Source organism: Siniperca chuatsi, linkage group LG21 (assembly GCF_020085105.1).
Source record: "Siniperca chuatsi isolate FFG_IHB_CAS linkage group LG21, ASM2008510v1, whole genome shotgun sequence".
NCBI lineage: Eukaryota > Metazoa > Chordata > Actinopteri > Centrarchiformes > Sinipercidae > Siniperca > Siniperca chuatsi.
The window spans coordinates 24,183,377-24,204,423 of record NC_058062.1 but is presented as its reverse complement, the minus strand read 5'-3'; the positions used below and the strand labels follow the sequence as shown (position 1 = coordinate 24,204,423).

Here is a 21,047-nt window from a genome sequence, read left to right as displayed (position 1 = left end):
TGCTGATGGGCAGAAATAAGTGCAGAGAAACAGACAGATATGTTCCTGCATCCTTCACCATCCTGTTATAAAGGAGTAATAACTCTTTCATGAACACAAAGTGGATCTGGAGACCTGATTTCTTCCATCTGCGTTCTGCTCTTCTGCATTTCTTTTTACAGCTTTGAATACAGTCATTTAACCATGGCTGTTTTCTAGTCTTTGAGTTTGGTCTATTTTTCAGAGGAGCTATGAGATCTAAGGTTGAAGAACACAGGTAGTTAAAAGAATCAACCAAATCGTTGGTGTTGGAGGAGTCAGGAAACACACTGCCAGGAGAATTGAACAGTGTACAGAATTTTAAGGCACTGTGCTCATTAAGGACGCGTGTGTACTCAGAGCGGGATGATTCAGTAATTGCATGCATTACACTCCTCCTACACACTTATTATACTGAATCTACTAATTTAAATAAGCATAAGCATTTGACTGTTTGACAGCTGAACAGCTCTGCATTAAGAAAATATAACCCACATCATAGTTTTCTTTTCTGTAAGATTTATAGCGTCCATAATAGTATTTTTTACAACAAATGTTTTTATGAATTGTTCCCGATAGTTAGACCAGTGCCTTGCATGGTAGCTCACTGGCATCAGGTTGTGAATGTGAGGCACATTATAAAGCGGCTTGGGTAAAAGTGAAGTATAAATGCAGCTCATTTACCATGAATGGCACAGATTAAACAATCTGATATATTACAATATTATAAGGTAGATTTATTTATAATTTTTCAACACAGAGTTGCTACTCACAAAAACAAACGTTATAAACCAAAATTATTTACAGTAAGTAGTAAGTTTTTATTTATATAGCACCTTTAAAAACCTAGGTAACAAAGTGCTTTACAACAGGATAAAAGGTTAAAAGAAAAAAACACACACAAAACAGAATAGTGTACATGACTCAAGCACAAAGACACTTAGAAAAGAGATGGGTCTTCAGCTGAGACTTAAAACACCCAAGGGAGGTAGCTGACCTGACTCCCAGGGGGAGACCCAGGATAGCGAATGCACTGTCCCCCCGTCAGTCTTGAATGAGGAACAACTAGCAGGCCTCATTCACAGGCTTCTTTTAGAAGCGGTTGAACTGCGGCCATTTAAAAAAATTCAGGGACACAGCGTGATGCGAATGACTGGTTCATTATAGCAAGTAGACACGGTCCGGTAATGCTGATGGCGTCTTTAAGGAGTCTGGGAGGCACAAAGTCAAGGGGACACATGGAGGAACGACTGTGGGAAACAGTATTAATCATCCCTGAGGGAGATGGGAGAAAATTGATCTATTAGGATGGGGCAGGTGTGAGACGGCTCAGTACGAGGGCAGGGGGGGGGGGCACGATAGAAGTTCTTATTCTGTTGATTTTGTCTACAAAGGATAAAAAATGTTCACAATCTACCACCAAAGGTGAGGACATGCTGGAGGCGGGGTTATTTAAGAGGTGGTCAATAGATTTATAAAGAAACCGAGGATTGTGTTTGTTTGTGGTGATGAGATTATTGAAATAAGCAGTTTGCAGTTTCACAACTGAGAATGCCGTCTTGATTCTGAAAACAGTGTCCAGATGACTACGACTGAAACCTTTTCTACGATAAGCAGTTTGTGCAACCTTAATCTTTTGATTCAGCACGATCATCAAGTCGTTCATTCGATTACAATGGACAAGCAGTACGCTCTGCTTGTCTACGTTCTCTTCTCACAGAGCGGATGTCATCATTTAGCCACGGAGAAGAATTGGTCAGAGAAACTGATTTGGTCTTAAGGGGGGAAGCAGACGCACACATATTATTAAAGTGGTTAACCAACTGCAGCAGCAATAAAATCAGAGAACTAAAAAGATAAAAGTTAGTTTGGTTTCGGTGGACGGTAAATGACAACGCAACATATAGGATTTGTGCAGCAGATAAGAAACATGAGAGCCTTCAAAGCTGGTAAAATTTTTAACAGTAAGAAGAGAACATTTAAAGCGATTTTTAAGAATTCAGTCATAGAAATAAAACTATTTTACACGGAGGAGTGCTGAGGATGAATTACGGAGTCTCCCAGCCTGAGGGAAGAAGCTGCAAAGACTTCTGTATCTGTGGCCAGACGGCAGCAGGGTGAACAGGCTGTGGCTGGGGGCAGTACTATATCCCATTTTGGACGTATGAATACTTAAGTGCCTGATATGGACGCCTCACATCATCCAAAGTCTAAGGTAATTAAACCCAAAATGAATCTATAATTCATATATATTGATATAATGTTATATCGGTATTTTTTAACTCTCACTTTGCAGTCATACATCCACCTTGAATTGTCTGGTGATGGGAACAGTTACAAGTCGTAAGCATGGAAACGACTTCCCATTTCTACCATCCATCCCATATGATGTGAACGTTGCACGTGACAGGAAAACTGATATTCATGTGTACAATTTGTGGAGTGCCCCTTTGATCTTTGTGATTAATTCCTGCTATGCAAACATGGATACATCTCAAACTCAGAAGTAAAAAGCATTTCCTGAAGAAAATGTGTGTGATTGCTGTGCACAGTTATGCTGAATGGCTTGATTTTTGGATGACTTTATAATCATATGACAACTCACTGACCTTTAATGTATTGGATGAGTAATAGATGTAATATCAATGAATGGGGCTTTAGACTTTAATGAATGGCGTTTGTACTGTATGCCAGTGCTGAATTATGAATACAGTGTGATCCAATGAGCTTTCATAGCCTTATAACTATTCATAACTATTGGCTTCAGAGATATTCATGCATTATGTAGTTCATATAGCGTGTATATGAGTGGGACTCATTGGGCCTCCATATACTGCACTTTAATGCATTATAAAACTCATAATGAGTCTCTGTACAGTTGATCAGTGTGCAGTTCTGAGCATTTTGGAAACATCAGTACAATAGCTGAGATATAAAAACCATGGATGTCAATGGGATTATTTTTCTAAATGAATAACTCATTAAGTATGACAGTTACCAATAAGAAAAGACGTAGCACCCACCAACACACATGCACAGTGTGTGTGCACACATTTTGACATATCTGGAACACTGAAACGATCATTAAAGGAGGAAATGCACGCCTAAAATGTCTTTGAAAACAATTTTTTAGCTCATTAAATATGCAAATTAATTTTGAATGAAAACACAGGACACTGCACCAAAATTATAAACACTATGTAGAGCAAATGGTTTTTGAGTTTGAGTGAAGCATAAAAAGTATGCATGTATCAGAGTCCTGATGTGTGAAGATAAAGACTGAGATAACCTCTGTTATGACTTGGCACTATATAAATAAAACTGTAATGAATATAGTGTAGTAAAGATACATAGTGTGTGAGGAGAGAGGTGAAGGAAAGGCTGAAGTGGGTCGCACACACCACTGTACTAAAAGCAGCACACAGGTGAGAAGCAAAGCAGCTTATGGTCGTCCAACTTGAGCATGAGCACGTGCACACACTGTTCCCATGCACAGAGCCCAAAGCCCCCCTTACTGTGCATGTGAAGCCTCCACAGCAGCAGGGCGAGTGTCTGTTGTGCGTACTGTAGCAAACACTGCTGTACTACACTGAGGACAGCACATGCTAATCTGTGTTAATGAAGCTGAGAACTGCACCGCCTCGGCATGTGGACCGGGGACAGTGCTCATAGTGAACATCATCTCCGTCTGCAGAGTCCTCATCTGAGTCCTCTGGTGTCTAGATAAACGGCTTGTTATTTTTTTGTTTTTGTATCTTATAATAATAATAAACCAGTGTCTTTTATGATTTTATGATCTTTACAAGGTCTTAAAGTGTTGGAACATTTAATCCTTGGGAAGCAAACATGCCTTTGACGTATCATGAGCAGGAAATAATGATTTGGAAAACAAAATGTGAAGCTGACCAGGAAGGCAGAGAGGCATGTCTTTTAGATTTGCTCCAGCTGCTTTTGCATTAGAATGACGTTTTTCTTATCAGATGAGAGTCGCGGCGAGGAGAGCGCTTTGAGGCTGAGCTAAAGAACAAGACTGTTTTCCTCAGAGAAGAGGAAGAAGGGATGGAAGACTGAGACAGGGAACTTTATAACCCCATTCTTCCAACAGGCGATAATTAACACGCGCCACTTTGCTGCAGACCTAATTAGTGTTACCACGTTGTCCCTGTGGTAACAGGCCAATAGCAGCCTTGAGCTGAAGAAGCCCTGATCTAATGGTTAAATATGGGAGACGTTACCTGCTAGGCTTCAGTCACGTCAATGTATTCACTTCAAGTACAGTTATGGAACGCGGGGAATCTGAATCTTTTCTTAATGTGCTTAATGTTGTCTTCACTATCAAACAAACTCTGCCAGCATCATCAAACCTGTAGAAGAATGCATGTCAGCTCCAAAGCCTACATATGGAGCCACTGTAGCTACACTGGAACCCCTTAAAGCAACTATAAATCTCCCTTAAAGGTTCACTCTACGGTTTATTATGTAGAAAAAACAAATCAAAAAAACTACAACTAAATATTGGATCTCTCTAAGTGAAATACCTGTAACGCAGCCAGAAGCGTGAAAAATGTCAGAAACCTGATTAATGTTTGTGGTGACATGACACAAAGCAGAAGTTCAGTGGAGTCGAATGAAACCAAAATGTTGTCAGGTTATTTGTGAATAAAAAATCAAAGTCCTTGAACTTCTTCACCTTGATGTGAATGAACCCGTCACACTCACAATGCTCATGATCATTTCGTGAGTAGCCCCCCACCTCTCCCAGTAAGGACTGGGAGAGTAAGGACTGGGAGAGGTGGGGGGTAATGGCACAAAAAAAGGAAAGCTTGCAACAATACAAATATATATGTAGTATAAATCTAACTGAGCTCTTAAAGTTACACCATGGTAAGCTACGTCTGATCTTGCTTTCAGTGATGTACTACATGCTGTCAGAGGCAGGAAAAGGTGACATTGTATTTTTCCTGCTGTGTGGTCAGGAGCAGGGAGAAATCTGATATGAAATAAAATCTTAAATCCAAATGTTTTCCTAAACACAACTGAGCAAGGGGAAAATCGTTAGTCTCTCTAGTCACTGTTATTTATCGCTATGATTGATTGCAAAATTACTGAACAGAAAGAGAATTGAAAACCGTAAAGAAAGGGATTTTTCTGCTCCTCCCAACAGGAATCAAAGTGATTGGTGGAGTGAAGGAGCTAACTGGAGAGGAGTTTGGAGTCTACGTCAAACGGATTTTACCAGGTGGCCTTGCTTCAAGTGATGGTAAGTACTGTACCCCCCGAGGGTACGTTGCTTGTCATGATGTCCCAGGCTTTCTTTTATTACTTCAATTAAAATGTAACTACCATCCAAAGAAGAAAAGTAAAACAACAGATATTCCATAAAAGGACCCATACCAAAAAAGCTGTAAATCATCAGCTCAGGGTGCTGTGTCCTATGTTATCTCCCTCGCTAATGGCTAGCCTCACCCTAACTACCCAACCTCCATGAAACCCCCCCCCTCCCATCCAAAGGGGGGAGTTTGGTCATAAGATGCCGTGGATCTATTTAAAATGAGGTCATTACAATGCCGTCTGTCGGATGATCGAGGTCTTCATAACGCGCTGTAGTTTTTGTTACTATTACACATGAAAACACATCACACGACTCTTCTCCAGTACACCGTGCTTTATTCACCAAACATTTCAGCTGTCGTGCCTTGATGAAGGCAAGATAGTCATCCTCAGATGCCTAGGTATTTAAGGCTTGAGACTCTTTCAGCTGTTTCACCGAGTCAAGGGGGCATCAGACTGAATGCATTTAAAATCAGCCACTTTCTTTAGTTATCTTTACACCATCAAGTAAAATTGTCTATCCTTTTCTCAAAATGCACTACAGATTTAAAATCAGATAAAAAATAACACCAAAGCTGTGTCATCTGCATATTTAAAAAAAAAAAAAAAAAAAAAGATTTGGCTGAGAGGACTTGCTTTTGTTTGTGTACAAAGTGTATAAACCATAAGACGCAACTTTGCAGTGCGCCTGTGTTAATTATTCTATTATTTCTAGCTTATCACATGAAGCTTAAAGTGTGTGTGATGTCAGCCAGCCGGTTTCAGCAGGGAGGTTTTGAAGCCTGGATTTGAGTTTATTGTCTTCCTTGTCAATTACTGAAACCAGAAAATCCATATTTCCTTTTCTACGATGGAACACTCCTGGACGAATGAGGGACTACACCGTGCACTGCAACCCTCTAGCACTAAGGCCCTCATCCTGTGACGAGATGTACTATATACGGTTACCCTCACTGGCTGCACTGGCTATGAGGTTTTTGGTTAAACTTTTAAACTTCTTTTATGAGATTATTTATGCAAATAGATACAAATAGGCTACTATAAAGGCCTACTTTGTAAGTAATATTACTGGCTGCTTCAATCATATCACTGGACTGGAGCTGCTGTGTGAAACAGAAAGGTGAAACCATGTGAAAAATAACAGGTTGTTGCATTATGTAATACCTTTTATACTGAATAAATCTTTTAATTTGTGTTTTTGGTTAGTAATAAATCAGGTGCAGCAGCTATTTGTGCGTTAATGCAATTACAAAATATACAGAAATATCAAATTAAATGACATGTTGCAGACAAGAAACTGGAAACTAATCTTTTCACAGAGCAGCTCACATCACTACTGCTCAGTGACTGAGATTTCATATTTTCTTTTAATTCCCAGTGACTGCACCTAAAAACCTGCAATATTACAATAATAATCTAATTAAAAGCATCACTTGAAGACTTTCTCATAACCTGAGGAAGGAAGGAACCTGACCATTACTGAGGAGCATTTCAGTCATGAAACACGTCACGCAGACTTAACTGGAGTTTTCACTGTGTTTTATGGCTTGCCTGATTATCACCCTGAATTGCCATGTCCTTCAATATTCAGAGCAGCATCGTCTGTGTTCTGTTTGGTACAGGGGATTATTTGACTGATGTGAGTGACTGATGTATCCTATCCTTCTGTAAGTTTACTTACAACTAAGTACATACTGAAGGTGTCTCGATCTCTTTCATGCTTGTAGCCATTTTTCTGCGTCTGGCACAGGAATATGACATCCACATTCCTAAGGGCAAAACAAAAATAGAGCTACGGTGGGCAGGTTAGATAAAAGAAATGAATCATTATTGTTCCTGCATACTTCTCATGCCGCCTACTTTTTGTCCTGTCCTGTATGATGTTCCTCAGCCTGGTGATGACAGTTGTTCTTGCTGTGCTGTTGGCAGGACAGCTGGTCCCGAGGACAGAGACACTGTAACAGAGGTCAGGGTTGGTGTGGATTAAACGGATGGATACGTCGGTAGTGCATACGCATCGCTGACATTTTGCTTGTGATGGGAGTTTGGGGTTAATCCCGCCTACAGAGCTCTGATTGCCTTGTTTTTTTATCATGTGAGAAGGCACCTTCAGTCATTTGTTCTTTGCTCTGCAGCACATAAACAGTAGATCAATGACATGATCACTGATCCATATCACATTCTACCTTCAGTGGATCTTACTTTATTCTTTTTTTACACTTAGTAATTCTACTTATTCTGTCGATAAGACCACCATAGTATGATGCAGAATGTGGAGAGTTTCTTGAGGACATGATGTTTCACGTGTCTGTAGGACTCCCTGCTAGGGAGAGGGGGCTTAGAGCTGAGGATCTGACAGTAGCACCCTGGGATCTGGTACATCAGATTAGCCTTGAGGTTTTAGCTTTGCAGCAGATCTTGAATGTATTATTGGGAAGATTTCCCACACTTGTAATTCCATCACAAGCCTGCATCTTATATTTTCAGAGGGGAGGACTCAGTGGTATCTGCTGGTGTTCTGTTAGTTAAAGGCAGTGTGGAGACTGTAGCGGCCGTCGTCACAAGAGAATATTAAGGTATCAGAGAGCACTTTGGGAAACCATGCTGAAAGAACAATAGACTAGACATTTTGATAATAGTTTGAAGAGAGAGTTGGGTGGAGTCCCTGGCAAGGATCGTCTGATTTGGTGACTGGATGTACAGTAACAGAGTATGGAGCTTACAGAGTATTTAGTTGTCTATAACAGCAGTATTCTTGTTTGTAGGAAGCAGCTTCCCTTATTGATGTTTGCTGTGCAAAGACGTCTGTAGAAAGAAAGTAGCATTATCTGCAAGAATAACCAACAAACCTTATGTTGAGCCTGAGTGGTTGTCTCCAGCTTGTCGCTCCAGCATGTGAGAGGATATTTGCATTAAGTTGCAAATTAACTTTTCTCAACTTCCCTAGGTTGCACTGCTGGGCCACGTTTGAGTCTTGAGCCATGGTGGGCGGCCCAGACACAGTTTATTCATCTTTCTGCACAGTGGATCCCGAAACGTTGCTGGGGTCACCAAAGTCTCTGGACTGAGAACAGTGTTGGTCACTTGCTGGAATTTATTACAGGACCTTAATTTCTTTGGGGGAGTTTTTCCTTATCCGAATCGAGGGTCTAAGGACAGAGGGTTTCGAATGCTGTACATGTTGTAAAGCTCCCTAAGGCAAATTGTGATTTGTGATATTGGGCTATATAAATAAAGCTGACTTGACTTAATTTTCCCATATTGATATCTGTACCAAAGCTCAGGTATCATATCGGCAGTATAGTATATAGAAGTATGACTTCTGGCAAATGTCAAAGGCAAATAAAAGCTTGTGAATTTTTTTGCCGAAAGGCAAACTTAGCTCATAGCTCTGACTTCCAACAGTCATAACATAGTGGTGGTTTACAGGGATTGTGACAGATTTAGACTCGAGGAATTTTTGGTTGAGTGCTTGCTGAGAAGCTGTCTACCAGGCTGCGAGTTCCTGTATACAATAATAAGAATTAGTCTTGTGAATCTGCTAATGTTGTGAGCACTAAGGAAATGACATAAGATGGTCATGGAAGTGGTAAAGTTAGCCACAGTCTAGCTTTTAGATAAATATTGATCTGTACATGCCAGTGTTACATGTTTGCTGTAACTCAATGGCTGCCAAAGTGAATGGGGGATATGCTTCCACAGTCACACTTGTGCAGTAGTTTGGAGTTTTTCAATAGTCATGTATATTGTACATATACTACTAATTCTTTCAGTACACTTGCTTGCATGTCTACAGTATTGAATGCTTATGATGCTATGATCACCAGACATACCTCCACATACAGTACATTACTCCACTCTGATTCCTCTCAGTATTCTAGTCATGGCCAGATACATTGGAGGCCTGGGAGCTCTCGTGCCTGCTTCCAGCCCTGCAAGTGTGGAGAAGAATATCACTGAACCAGGACCATGATATTAAGTATGACTGGTGTGGATTTCCAGTGCCTCATACGAACAAGGCCGTCTTCTTACAGACAGATGTAAAGTAACCAGAAGAAAAGGAGACCAGACCAGAAAAGGTCTACCGCAATAAAGATTGACTACCATCCAGTCAGTTGGACCTATCAACAGTCTTCACATAACAAATTTTATGAGATGAGTAACATGTTGTGAATTAAATGTCCAGGTTCTGGAATATGACTATCCACAACTCTGGATGTAATGAAGAACTGAGCTGTAAATAGGTTGTTCTGGAGACTTGACATGACTGAAAACACTGAAAGTGTATTGCTCTTGTCCAGTTTACCTACTGTGGTGTCAGATATCTTCCAATGCTGGCGTTTTCTGGAAGGAATCTTGACATCCCTGGCTTTGGTCCATTTGTCTTGACATACCTGATGATGATTACTTTCTCGCTGATGTTGTGGAGCTCTAAGCCCCACAGAATGAAACCTCTGGTCCTGTTATCTTTGTCCATCCTCATCCTTGTTGAAAAATAGAAATATTTTCCCACAATTGTGTACTTAACTACATATTGTATTAGCTGATACCTCCACTGTGTACTAAAGGACTATCACCTGACCTTTCTCTGACAGGAAACCTGATGCCAGGGGACCAGATCTTGGAGGTGAACGGGGACAGTCTTGTAGGAGTCACAAGTGAGAGGTAGTCCAGTCAAGTCTTACTGCTCTTGTCATTGTTTTAACCACATGATTGACTGACGTGAGGCTGTAACACTAATGTAAATGTGTTTTTGTGCCTCTGTTTGTTATACAGAGCTGTGGACGTCTTGAGAGCAGCCTCGGCAACCAATCACATGCGCCTTCTCATAGCCAGAGATGAGGAAGCAAAGTAAGCAAATGTCTATGTGTACGATAAAGTACATTCATACATTGATACACTGATTCTCACAGTCAGGTGGTCCATAATTTTGTGATTATTTTTCTTTGCAGGCTTACTTGTACCGCATTTTATACTTTCATATTTGAATATTCAAATGCTTATTCTCACCCAGGTGTAATAAGTAAAGAGATTGTAATTTTCCAAATTCAATGTATTTCAGAAATTAGAATCCTCAGCCCATGTTGATCAGGCTCAAATTTGGCCACTTCTTTAAATAGGCATCTTTAGAGTGAGGCAAACTCCTGCAATCATTCTCTGCATCTTGTTTGTTTGTGGCGTACACAGTACATATAACACATGCACAGTAGTATTGGCAACACTGACATTACTGATGGCAGAGGCCGGTGGTATTAGTGTTCAACCAGCTTTCTAATCTGACTGCAACCAGTTTGGGTGAAAACAAGGTCAATACCAGCTGTCAGCATCACAGGCCTCATCTTTCTCTCAAATCCACTTCAGACAACATGATCCTTAATTGTAAGTTGACAAAGGTAATAGTGGATTTGCATATTTAAACGAGCAAGACTGTTGCACATGAACGTGTCAACCCTGATATAGTTTCTGCCTGAAAGTGTAATCCTCAGTGAAGAGACTGACACAGGCAGGATTTACACCTCAGCTGTTAGAGGATACGTGTCAGAAATGAGAAGTTAATAGTGGTAATAGCTCAGTGACACAGCCACGAATAGCAGACTGTGGATTTATTGGGCAGATCCTAGTATGAATATGTAGAACTGCATGAATGTGAGTCAAAGTGACATCTTTAGATTTATGAAGGTTAAAACATGAATGTCATGTGTAGTGCAGTTTCAAGGTGATTATTACTCTTATGTAGTGATGGATTCTCACAGTGGTGAGGTAGAATGACAGCAGACTAAGGGAGGGGAAAGAGCTTAACCGAGGGCAGTGCTCCTGACGAGATGAGCCTTGTGTGTTAATCTGCGCTCTGTGCTTTAACTACCTTGCAGCCCAGAGGAGCTGGAGGGGAGGAGAGTGGACGGGGGATTATGCCTGTCTCTCTGTCTGTGTTTCCCACTACTTATTTTAAAAACAAGTCAAAACTAGCTTGGCACTAGCTATAAGCCACCTGTTAGAGCCTCAGCAAATATTATAAGAAAATCAAATCACGTTACTATTATAATTACCTCAGTAAAGCCTACTCTTTAACAAAAGGGTAAGCCCACTTATCCCATGTGATCAAATGTCATTTCAACTGTCCAGCACTTGGGTAGATAAATGTCAATGTTTTCCCTTTCTTCCAATCTTAATACAATTCTGATTAGTACTGTAGGATTAATTACATGCTAGCAGCAGAGCTGAAAGGCTGCAACCTCTTAGCACCTCGCCCTAACCGGAAGTTTATTATTTTATTGTAATCAATAGTTTAACTTTTCCGTTTGTTCACTAAACCCAAATTACTATTATTCAGTAAATCAATTGATTTTATTGGTAGGTATCAACTCAAGGTTAGTTCTGGTTCAGACACTGTCTTGGTCAATTAAACAGATTATGAGTACATCTTTCCATCTTGTCCATGACTGACAAACTCTTATCCCAATAATGTTTCTCTTTTGGTTTCCCTGAATAGGAGAGAATTTGCTGAGTTGCTGGAGAAGTATGGGTCTAATGGTAGCACAGGATCAACACGCAACTCTCCCATCCAGCAAGGTAGGCAAATCCCTACTTAGTCTTTTGTATGATGCATTACACCTTCAGTTTTTTTTCCACAAGTAACTGTAATTTAATGTGGGGAGAGATCTCCTGCTCATGTAAATGTATGTGAAATTGAATTTCCATGTTCACGCTGCAAACAGTGCATTACAAATTCTTCTAAGTGTCACAAAATGCCTAAACTGCATGATGTCTGTGTACAGTTCTATGTAAAACAAACAAAAACAAACTAGACCTTTCTATATTTGAGAGAGTACCAAGCCTAAAGGGTAGATGGAGTAAGTCTGTCTTTAAAAATGGCTTTTGACAAGTGCACTTGTCCATTACACAATTACCAACATCTGTTTCACTTGGGAAGGAGGCAGCCAGCTGGTACAGATTTGTTAAAACACGGCTTCAGCACGTGAGCAGTCTTGTGTGCTCTGTGCAGAAGATGTTGATACATGAGGGTACATCAGCACCATGATGAGGATACATAGATTTAAGGCCATCCTGTTGATATAAAGCAAAAATCAGTTACGTTTGCAGTATGGTAAAATACTAAACTGCTACTGTGGTTGGCTCTCCATACACTCAAACATGACATGGTGAGATAATGTACTGTAGGGGCTGGGTTATGCTTGAAAATAACTAGTTTTTACGACGTGTTGTCTAACCATGTTGGAAATCAAAAGTGTTTATAGTTGTTCCGGACAGCCACACTTGAAGTTGGGGTGAAAAGCCTGTCGTCATAAAACGGGGGGAGACAGAAAAATTGTTTAAATATGAGGACAACAGCGCACAATTTCAGACTTTTCAGTCTCTCCAGGGGGGCATTCATGGTGTTGCACTCAGTTGTACACATGAAAAGTGAGAAACAGTTCTGTAAAAAGATAGCTTAAGAGAGAAGTTCAAACCCTGGCTCCTTTCTCACCTCTGCACAGCTGGCTCCAACACCAAAAATATGTGGTCTGGACTAAGAACTTTTACAGACTACAAAAGGAAAACCAAAAAGATCGTGCTGATCCTTCAAAAGGATTAATCCATGCAAAGCACCTGAACCTGATGGCATCACTGGCCAAGCTCTCAAGATGTCTGCAGATTAACTGGCGGATGTCTTCACAGACATTTTCAACCTCTCACTGCTCCAGTCTGTAGTCCCCACGTTTCAAGAAGACCACCATTGTCCCTGTCCCCAAAAAGACCAAAGCCCTCTGCCTGAACAACTACCGCCCAATAGCACTCAACTCCACCGTCTTGAAGTACTTTGAGCAGTTAGTCAAAACCTTCATCACTTCCTTCCTACCTGACTCACTGGACCCACTACAATTTGCATACAGGCCAAATAGATCAGTGGACGACATCATCGCCCTAGCCCTCCACACAGCCCTCTCCCACCTGGACCAGAGCAACACATATGTGAGAATGCTGTTCATTGACTACAGTTCAGCATTTAATACCATTGTGCTATTCATACCAGTGTTGAGACCTGGGACTCAACACTGCCCTGTGTGATTGAATCCTAAACTTCGACAGGCAGACCCCATGCTGTGCGGATAGGCAGCACCACATCCTCCACCCTGACTCTCAACACCGGCGCCCCTCAGGGCTCCCTGTTCAGCCCTCTCCTGTACACCCTGTTCAAGCATGACTGCGTGGCCACCCACAGCTCCAACACCATCATTAAGTTTGCTGACCACACAGTGACAGGACAACAACCTGGACTACAGGAACGCTACAGGGAGAAGGACATGCCCCCATAACCATCAAGGGGACTACTGTGGAGAGAATCAGCAACTTCAGGTCCCTCTCGGTTCGCATCAGCAAGGACCTGACCTGGACACACCAAACCAAATTCATCACAAAGATACAGAGACAACGTCTCTTCTTCCTTAGCAGGCTGAAGAGGCTCAACATGGACTCCTGGACACTCTGCGACTTCTACAGGTGCACCATTGGGAGTATACTGACAGACTGCATCATCGCCTGTGGTGCAGGAAGAAGAACAACAGGATCATTAGAAACCCCAATCACCCCAGCCACAAACTGTTCTGCCTGCTGCTGTTTGGCAGATGGCACCACAGCATCCGGTCCCGCACCACCAAGCTGAGGGACAGCTTCATCCTGCAGATGATAAAACTGTTGAACTCTTAAATTCTCAAGTTCGTCACTATGTTTAACACCTGCAGTATGTATTAGTACCTGTTTATACCTGTACACATCACAGTATATATATTTATCCTCAACTCAACTACTGCTTATCTGTTCTCCACTGCATTTAGGGCCGCACCAGCCCCCTGCCAAATTGAATCCTCCTTTTCATTAAAGGTGGGGTATGCGATTCTAATTCAGTACACGTATTTTTGTCAAATTCAGCGATTATCTCCTCACAGTCTGCTAGCTGTTCGTTCTGTGTGTGCACTGAAAAAAAATCTGGTGTTTGTACACAGCTCTGTCTCTCTATAAATGGGAAATAAACAAACACAACACTATTCCAGCCATTCCGGCCATGATTTGTGTGTCAGGTAACGTTCAATGACTTGCCCACGGACATTCAGCTTACTTTCTAGTTTACCAAGATATGCTGTTGTTGTGATGTTAGCTATAGAGTTGTGAGTATCACTGTCTGGAGCTGGTTTGCTGGCTTGAGCATTCTCAATATTATTAACTGCTCTCTTCTTATTGGGAATGTCCCACTTTCGCTGAAACATACTGTGGTTCAACTCCTTAAAAAAAACGGGTCTTGATCCACTAACACCAAATAACTTTAGGCCTATTTCAAAACTGCCCTTTCTGAGTAACGTACTGGAGAAAGTAGTCCTTCAACAGATGCTACCATTCCTTAACAGCATAACAGTTTCAGTCTGGTTTTTGGGGACACCACAGCACGAAATTCACACTACTGAGGGTAACCAATGATCTCTTTGTAGCAGCCGATGGTGGTCACTCCTCAATATTGGTTCTTTTAGATCTCAGCGCTGCTTTTGACACGGTGGACCATGCAATACTTATTGATTGCCTGCGTCATTGGGTTGGAGTCTTGGGCACAGCTCTTGACTGGTATCACTCTTATATCACAGATGGGGCTTTCTCTGTCACTGTAAACAACGAATCCTCAACCACTGAGTATCTCTTATGTGGAGTCCCTCAAGGCTCAGTCCTTGGTCCCCTCCTATTTTCCATCTAGGTAAAATTATTCAGAACCACAATATCTCATTTCACTGTTACGCAGATGACATGCAGCTGTACCTCCCCATCCAGCCCAATGACCAGATTGGACCTATTACCCTCGCTAAATGTCTGGAAGATATTAAAGGATGGATGGCTGATAACTTTCTACAATTAAATGAAAACAAAACAGATCATACTGTTCCGCCTCCCAAACTCCTCCGGCACCACTGCCCTGTCCCTCAACCAGTTATCCAATCACATCAGACCCTATGCAAAAAACCTTGGAATAATATTCGACAATACTTGATATTTGAAATTTGATAGACAGGTTAACATAGTTGTAAAATCTTGATTCTTCCAGCTCAGAATATCCAAGATCAGAACTTTCTCATCACCTAAAGATTTAGAAAAAGTCATCCATGCTCTAATATCCTCAAGACTCGATTATTGAAACTCCCCATATGGTATCAACCAGGCCTCTATTCACCGCTCACAACTGGTACAGAGTCCTGCAGCCAGACTCCTATGCAGACATAAAAAAGGAACATATTACGCCTGTTCTAGCATCTTTGCACTGGCTCCCCATTCGGTATCAAATTCAATTTTATTTATATAGCGCCAATTCATAACAGAAGTTATCTCATTGAACTTTTACAATAGAGCAGGTCTAGACCGTACTAGGTATAATATTATTTACAGAGACTCAACAATTCCCACCATGAGCAAGCATTTGGTGACAGTGGCAAGGAAAAACTTCCTTTTAAGAGGCAGAAACCTCGAGCAGAACCAGGCTGTTGACCATCTCACATTCTCATCGAAACCTTTTTTGGTGACAGGGCCTTCTCAGTAGCTGCACAAAGACTCTGGAATAGTCTCCCTGAAAATATAAGAACAGCAGAATCTCTTGACTCGTTTAAAAGGTGTCTTAAGACCCAATTTTACTCCTTTGCCTTCCCCTGCAATGATTCTTGACATGATTTCCATCCTACATTGATATGCATGAATGTCTGTATGTGTGTGTATGTGTCTGTGTGTATGTGTGCACTATGTATTTATGCATGTATTTAAGTACGTATGTCTTGTGATAATCTTTTTGCTCAATTGTGTGTGTTGTAAAGCACTTTGGCACAAACCTTGTTTGTTTTTAAAGCGCTCTATAAATAAGCGCTCTCTTGTTTACCATGCTGGTAAATCTGAATAAATTATACTTTGGTGCTCATGGTTTCTGTAAAATGAACTGAACGACTGAATTGTGGAGAATCTAACTGGTCTAACAATGTGTAACGTTAGCATGTCCATATTGCCAAAAGTTTAAACATTTATATTGAACTAGCTCAAACAGGTGACCCGGTGGGCTTTAAGAGGTTTTATACATCCAAAGGACTTCTATAAAAACCAGACCCAGTGTCTAATTGACCTGCATTATTTGACAAAATGTGTAGCCACACACAACCACTAAAATTAAATTTAAGTTTTACAGTTCACTAACAAGAGTTAGCATTAGCTAGTGTAGCCATTCAAACTGTGGCTGCTAATCTCTTGACAAGATGTCACCTTGGAGTTTTCATTGGGGCTTCAGTAAGTTAGCCTGGCCACTTCTCTGATATCTGGTGGTTGAAAACACTTCTGCTCCAAGTAAACCTTTTGTTTGTACCAGTTATTATGACAACCCTTAACTGCACCAAACATTCTGGTTTTCCTCGAAGCCATATTGGTCCAAAGAGTTGTTGTGTTAGCTAGCCAATGACCGGAAGTGCCTGACCAGAAGTCTCGCACAACAAAACGTCCAGTGGCTGTGTCCGTATTTTCGTTGAAAATAAGGTGAATACATTTTACCATTACTCTCCAGGCTACCACAGTGTTATATTTTACTTTATAATTTATTTTATATTATACATATTTTATTCCTATATTTTAGCTGCTGCACTGTTTCATTGCTTAGATTCTAATTAGATTTTGTTCCACTTACCTGATTTTTCTTTATACATATTTATATATATATCTGTAAGAGGACAAATGGAGGGAGCCTGAGATTTAAGAATTTCATTGCAGACGACTGCTTCACTGTAACTGCTGTGTATGACAATAAAAGAACTGAAACTTGGACAATCCTGGCATGAAGTGGGTGTGATATGATACAGACTGCAGCTTTACGTTACTGAAGATGAACTGTTTTATAAAGGACTAGTTCAAAATATGTTGTTCAAGACTTGGACTTGAGTCCCATGACTTGGTCTTGAGTCATGAATATGATGACTTTAGACTTGACCTGACAAACTTTAAAAATGACTTCCAACCCAATTTTGACTTTTAACGGCAATGACTTGTGACTTTACTTGGACTTATTGGTCTTAACTTTTGACTAGACTTCGGACTTGTTGGATTGACTTTGGACCAGTCTTGGGACTTGTTGTTCTTCACTTGAGTCTAGATTTGGGACTTGTTGTTCTGGTAACATTTTAATATAACAATCATTAATAAATGGTAAATTGATAACTATTAACTTTAAGTTTAATAACTATTTTACTGTTAACATGTGGTAGTTTAGGTGTTGTCACTTCCTGGTTTATTTTGGTGGTATTCTTCTTCCCTTGTGTGTCTTGTGTTTTTACTTCCTGTCTGTGTTTTCCCTCCAGTTTTGATTGTTGGTCCTCCCTTGATTGTTTGCACCTGTGTCTCGTTGTCTCACCTCCCCGAGGGTATTTAGTCTGGGTCTTTACTTTGTTCTGTGTTGGATCATCGTTATACACATGGTGTTGTTCCTGCTGAGCATTGACTGTAAGTTCGTGTTGGATTCTTTGTTCTCCCGTGGACCTTGTTTGGATTTTGGATTTTGCCTGCTCCCCTGTGAACTGTGTTCCCACCTTTGACTCACTCCCCTGCTTTCACCTATGCTAGCCGGTACTTATCTGCCTTTTGTCTGCTCATTACCTGTCTGCTTACTGTTCTGCCCGTACTTGCCTGCACACCACCCCACAATAAACACGGTAGTCATCCGGCTACTTTTCCCTGAGACTGCTTCCTCGTCATCTGCTTTTGGGTCCACTTACCTCCATACAGCACCCCTTACGACATAACAAACAATGAAATGATATTTACTAATTATTAGTGATGCTATAATTGAATCATTAGTTTGTGTAATATAAAATAATGAGTTTATAAATTATATATTGTGTCATAGCTGATAAGAGATGATAATTACATTCTGATTACATTAGTAAACTGTTTATTAATAGTTTATTGTTACACACAACATTTTATATACTATATTTAAGAATTTCTTAATTATTACTAAATGATTTGTAAACCTTTAAAAATTCATTTGTAAGACATCTATAAACATTGCATAGATAGATGGACCAGATATTTGTAACACTTTGTTAATGGTTAATAATTAGTTTGTCTACAAACATTATTTGGATGGCTGTTATAAAGTTGCAACTGATGAGTATAATACCTTGTTAAATGGTTAATAAATACTTTGTAAAGCATCTATAAACATGATTTAGATTAATTAATACTTTGTCAATGTTAATAATTGCTTTGTAAAACATTTATAAAAATTATCTGATGTTATTGTGAAAGTGGAACGGATGATTATAATACCTTTTTAAATGGTTAATAAGTACTTTGTCAGTGGTTAATAATTGGTTTGTAAACCATCTATAAATTATCTGGATGGTTATTATAAAGTTGCAACTGATGTTTATAATACTGTAAATGGATAATAAATGCTTTGTAAAGCATATGCATTATTTGAGTGACTTATAATGTTGCAACTGATGTTTGCAATAGTTAGGGTAACACTTTATTTGAAGGGGTGTGCATAAGACTGACATGACACCGTCATAACATGACATGACACCTTTCATGCATATGAAGGAGTCTTTATGAATGTTTATGATTGTTGTCATTGTCATATGGTCAATTGTCATTTTTAATGCAAAGTTGACATTGTTTGGGATGTCTTTGTTATGACAACACATGACATTAACCAAGACAGCATAAACATGCCATAGCAAGCCTAATTATCAAACTTAGATGTCATTAAGTGTTATTACACTGTTAAATGCAAATGTCAAGTTGTCATAATAAAGACATCCCAAACAATGTCAACTTTGCATTAAAAATGACACAATTGACCGAATGACACTTAATGACAACAATCATAAACATTCATAATGACTCCTTGAAGTTCATGGCAGATGCCATGTCATGTTATGACGGTGTCATGTCAGTTTTATGCAGTTTTATGTACATCCCTGGTCTTGACTAAGGACTAGACCTAGGACTTGTTGGTCTTGACTCGGGACTTGTTGGTCATAACTCGGGACTTCATAGCCAAGACTTGAGACTTACTTGCGACTTGCAAAATAGTCTTGGTACCACCTGTGAAAATATACTCCCGTGTCACTGGAAAATCATGCCACAGGTTGTTGATAATGTTTAGAAAACCAAACAGTGATTTACATGCTGCAGTTTCTACTCAGCTCTTGCCAATAATGCATGAATAACCTCCCCACTATGAGATTTACCTTTGAATCTGAGGACAGGAAAGAAGCAGATGTTTACCCCAGGCAGTAGATGGAAAAAAACCCAAGTCTGTAGGATATTTGGGCAGTTGGCTTGGTCAGCTTATTGGGTATTATTCAGTGCTTAGAGTTGCTCAGGCTTAAGAAATGTTTAACAGGACGATACAGGCTTTTCAGTGGAGAGCCTTTGTTCCACTGGAGCCATCTGTAGCAATTGTTGAGGGCTTCTATTTCAGTACAGTATGCCTCATCTAAATAATTACTTAATCTGGAAGCGTCTATCTCTTATGCCATTTTGACAATTGCTGTTACACCTCCTAGCACATAGCACAGCACAGGTTAAATGACTACTTACCCTTTCTCTATTTTGTGTTTTTGTTCTTTCTTGCCATTCCAAAGGAGGCCGCTACCTGGATAGTACATCATCTGGTTCCTCGTCTCGCTCCCAGAGTCCTTTGTTGTTAAGCCCAGCAGGCTCTCAGAACATGTACAACAACAGTGGGCCCATGCTGCGCTCCCTCAGGTAAGATTAGTCTGTCCAGGATTCACATCAACCACGACACTGCTCTCCTGTTGTTAAGAGAGTTGACAAATTTTAAATAATCCACACCTGGACACTCTACCCAGCTAAACCAGGACATGTGTCACAGAATATTAAGTGCTTCAACAAAGATTTGGAACAATATAGAGTGGTAAAATGGAAACATTCATTTCAGTACAGCAGCAATGAAAGTTACGGTCAGCAGAAGCAAAAACTTCAGCCTTTCTAAACTATTTTTAGAAATTAACTAACTTGTAAAGTTTTAGCTTATATTTTATATTTGATCAAGATTTTAGGCTCTACTGTTAGTGTTATCTGTATGCACCGGGGGCCTGAGAGTAACGCAATTTCGATTCTCTGTATGTATGTAATGTACGTGTGGAAGAATTGACAATAAAGCAGACTTGACTTGACTTGAAAAAAAACTTAATATATATGTATTAATAAACTTTCAATCATGCCAATATAAAAATGTTAAATTCACAAAATTGGTCACTCTCTCTCCAAAAACATTGTCAGTTCAATAACATCTTCTGTGCAGGCGTGGAGTGCAAAGCACAGCGTTGCACTGGTCATGTGGCATTTTCTTGAGTTTAGTATTTTGAATCCAAATTTTGAAACTTGTGACAAGATTGAGCGTGTTTTGCACAGTCCAGGTCGACAGTGCAGCACATATGGTGCACCCCTGACCCATGATCTAGATTTATACATTTTAAATAGATGCATTTTTTGGCCAATAATCATTTTTTACATGAAAATGTTTGATATGGATTCCTAAATTTCTTTTTTTTAGACATATCTGTGGTATATCTGTATCGCAATCTCTTCTTACTTAGGAGCCAACATATACACCAATACAGATATACAGTATGTGTGATAAGCTAATATCGGCCGATTTATCA

The 21,047-nt window shown here is 40.1% G+C and overlaps 1 protein-coding gene and 1 long non-coding RNA gene across 7 annotated transcripts in view; one reads left to right on the top strand and one right to left on the bottom strand.

Annotated features, from left to right (window-relative positions):
• si:dkeyp-72e1.9 (syntaxin-binding protein 4) overlaps positions 1 to 21,047 on the top strand; it is a 138,138-nt gene that overhangs the window by 71,422 nt on the left and 45,669 nt on the right. For all 6 annotated transcript variants that reach the window (XM_044182695.1, XM_044182697.1, XM_044182693.1 and 3 more), the window contains 5 exons: positions 5,183 to 5,278; positions 9,945 to 10,014; positions 10,126 to 10,200; positions 11,840 to 11,919; positions 20,004 to 20,127. In XM_044182695.1, the coding sequence (XP_044038630.1) occupies positions 5,183 to 5,278; positions 9,945 to 10,014; positions 10,126 to 10,200; positions 11,840 to 11,919; positions 20,004 to 20,127 (445 nt within the window). The remainder of the gene's footprint in view (positions 1 to 5,182; positions 5,279 to 9,944; positions 10,015 to 10,125; positions 10,201 to 11,839; positions 11,920 to 20,003; positions 20,128 to 21,047) is intronic.
• Positions 5,291 to 20,091, bottom strand: LOC122869553. Its single transcript, XR_006376345.1, has 3 exons — positions 19,960 to 20,091; positions 7,210 to 7,304; positions 5,291 to 7,118 (listed from the first exon to the last, which is right to left on the bottom strand). It is a non-coding gene; the product is annotated as an uncharacterized LOC122869553 (long non-coding RNA).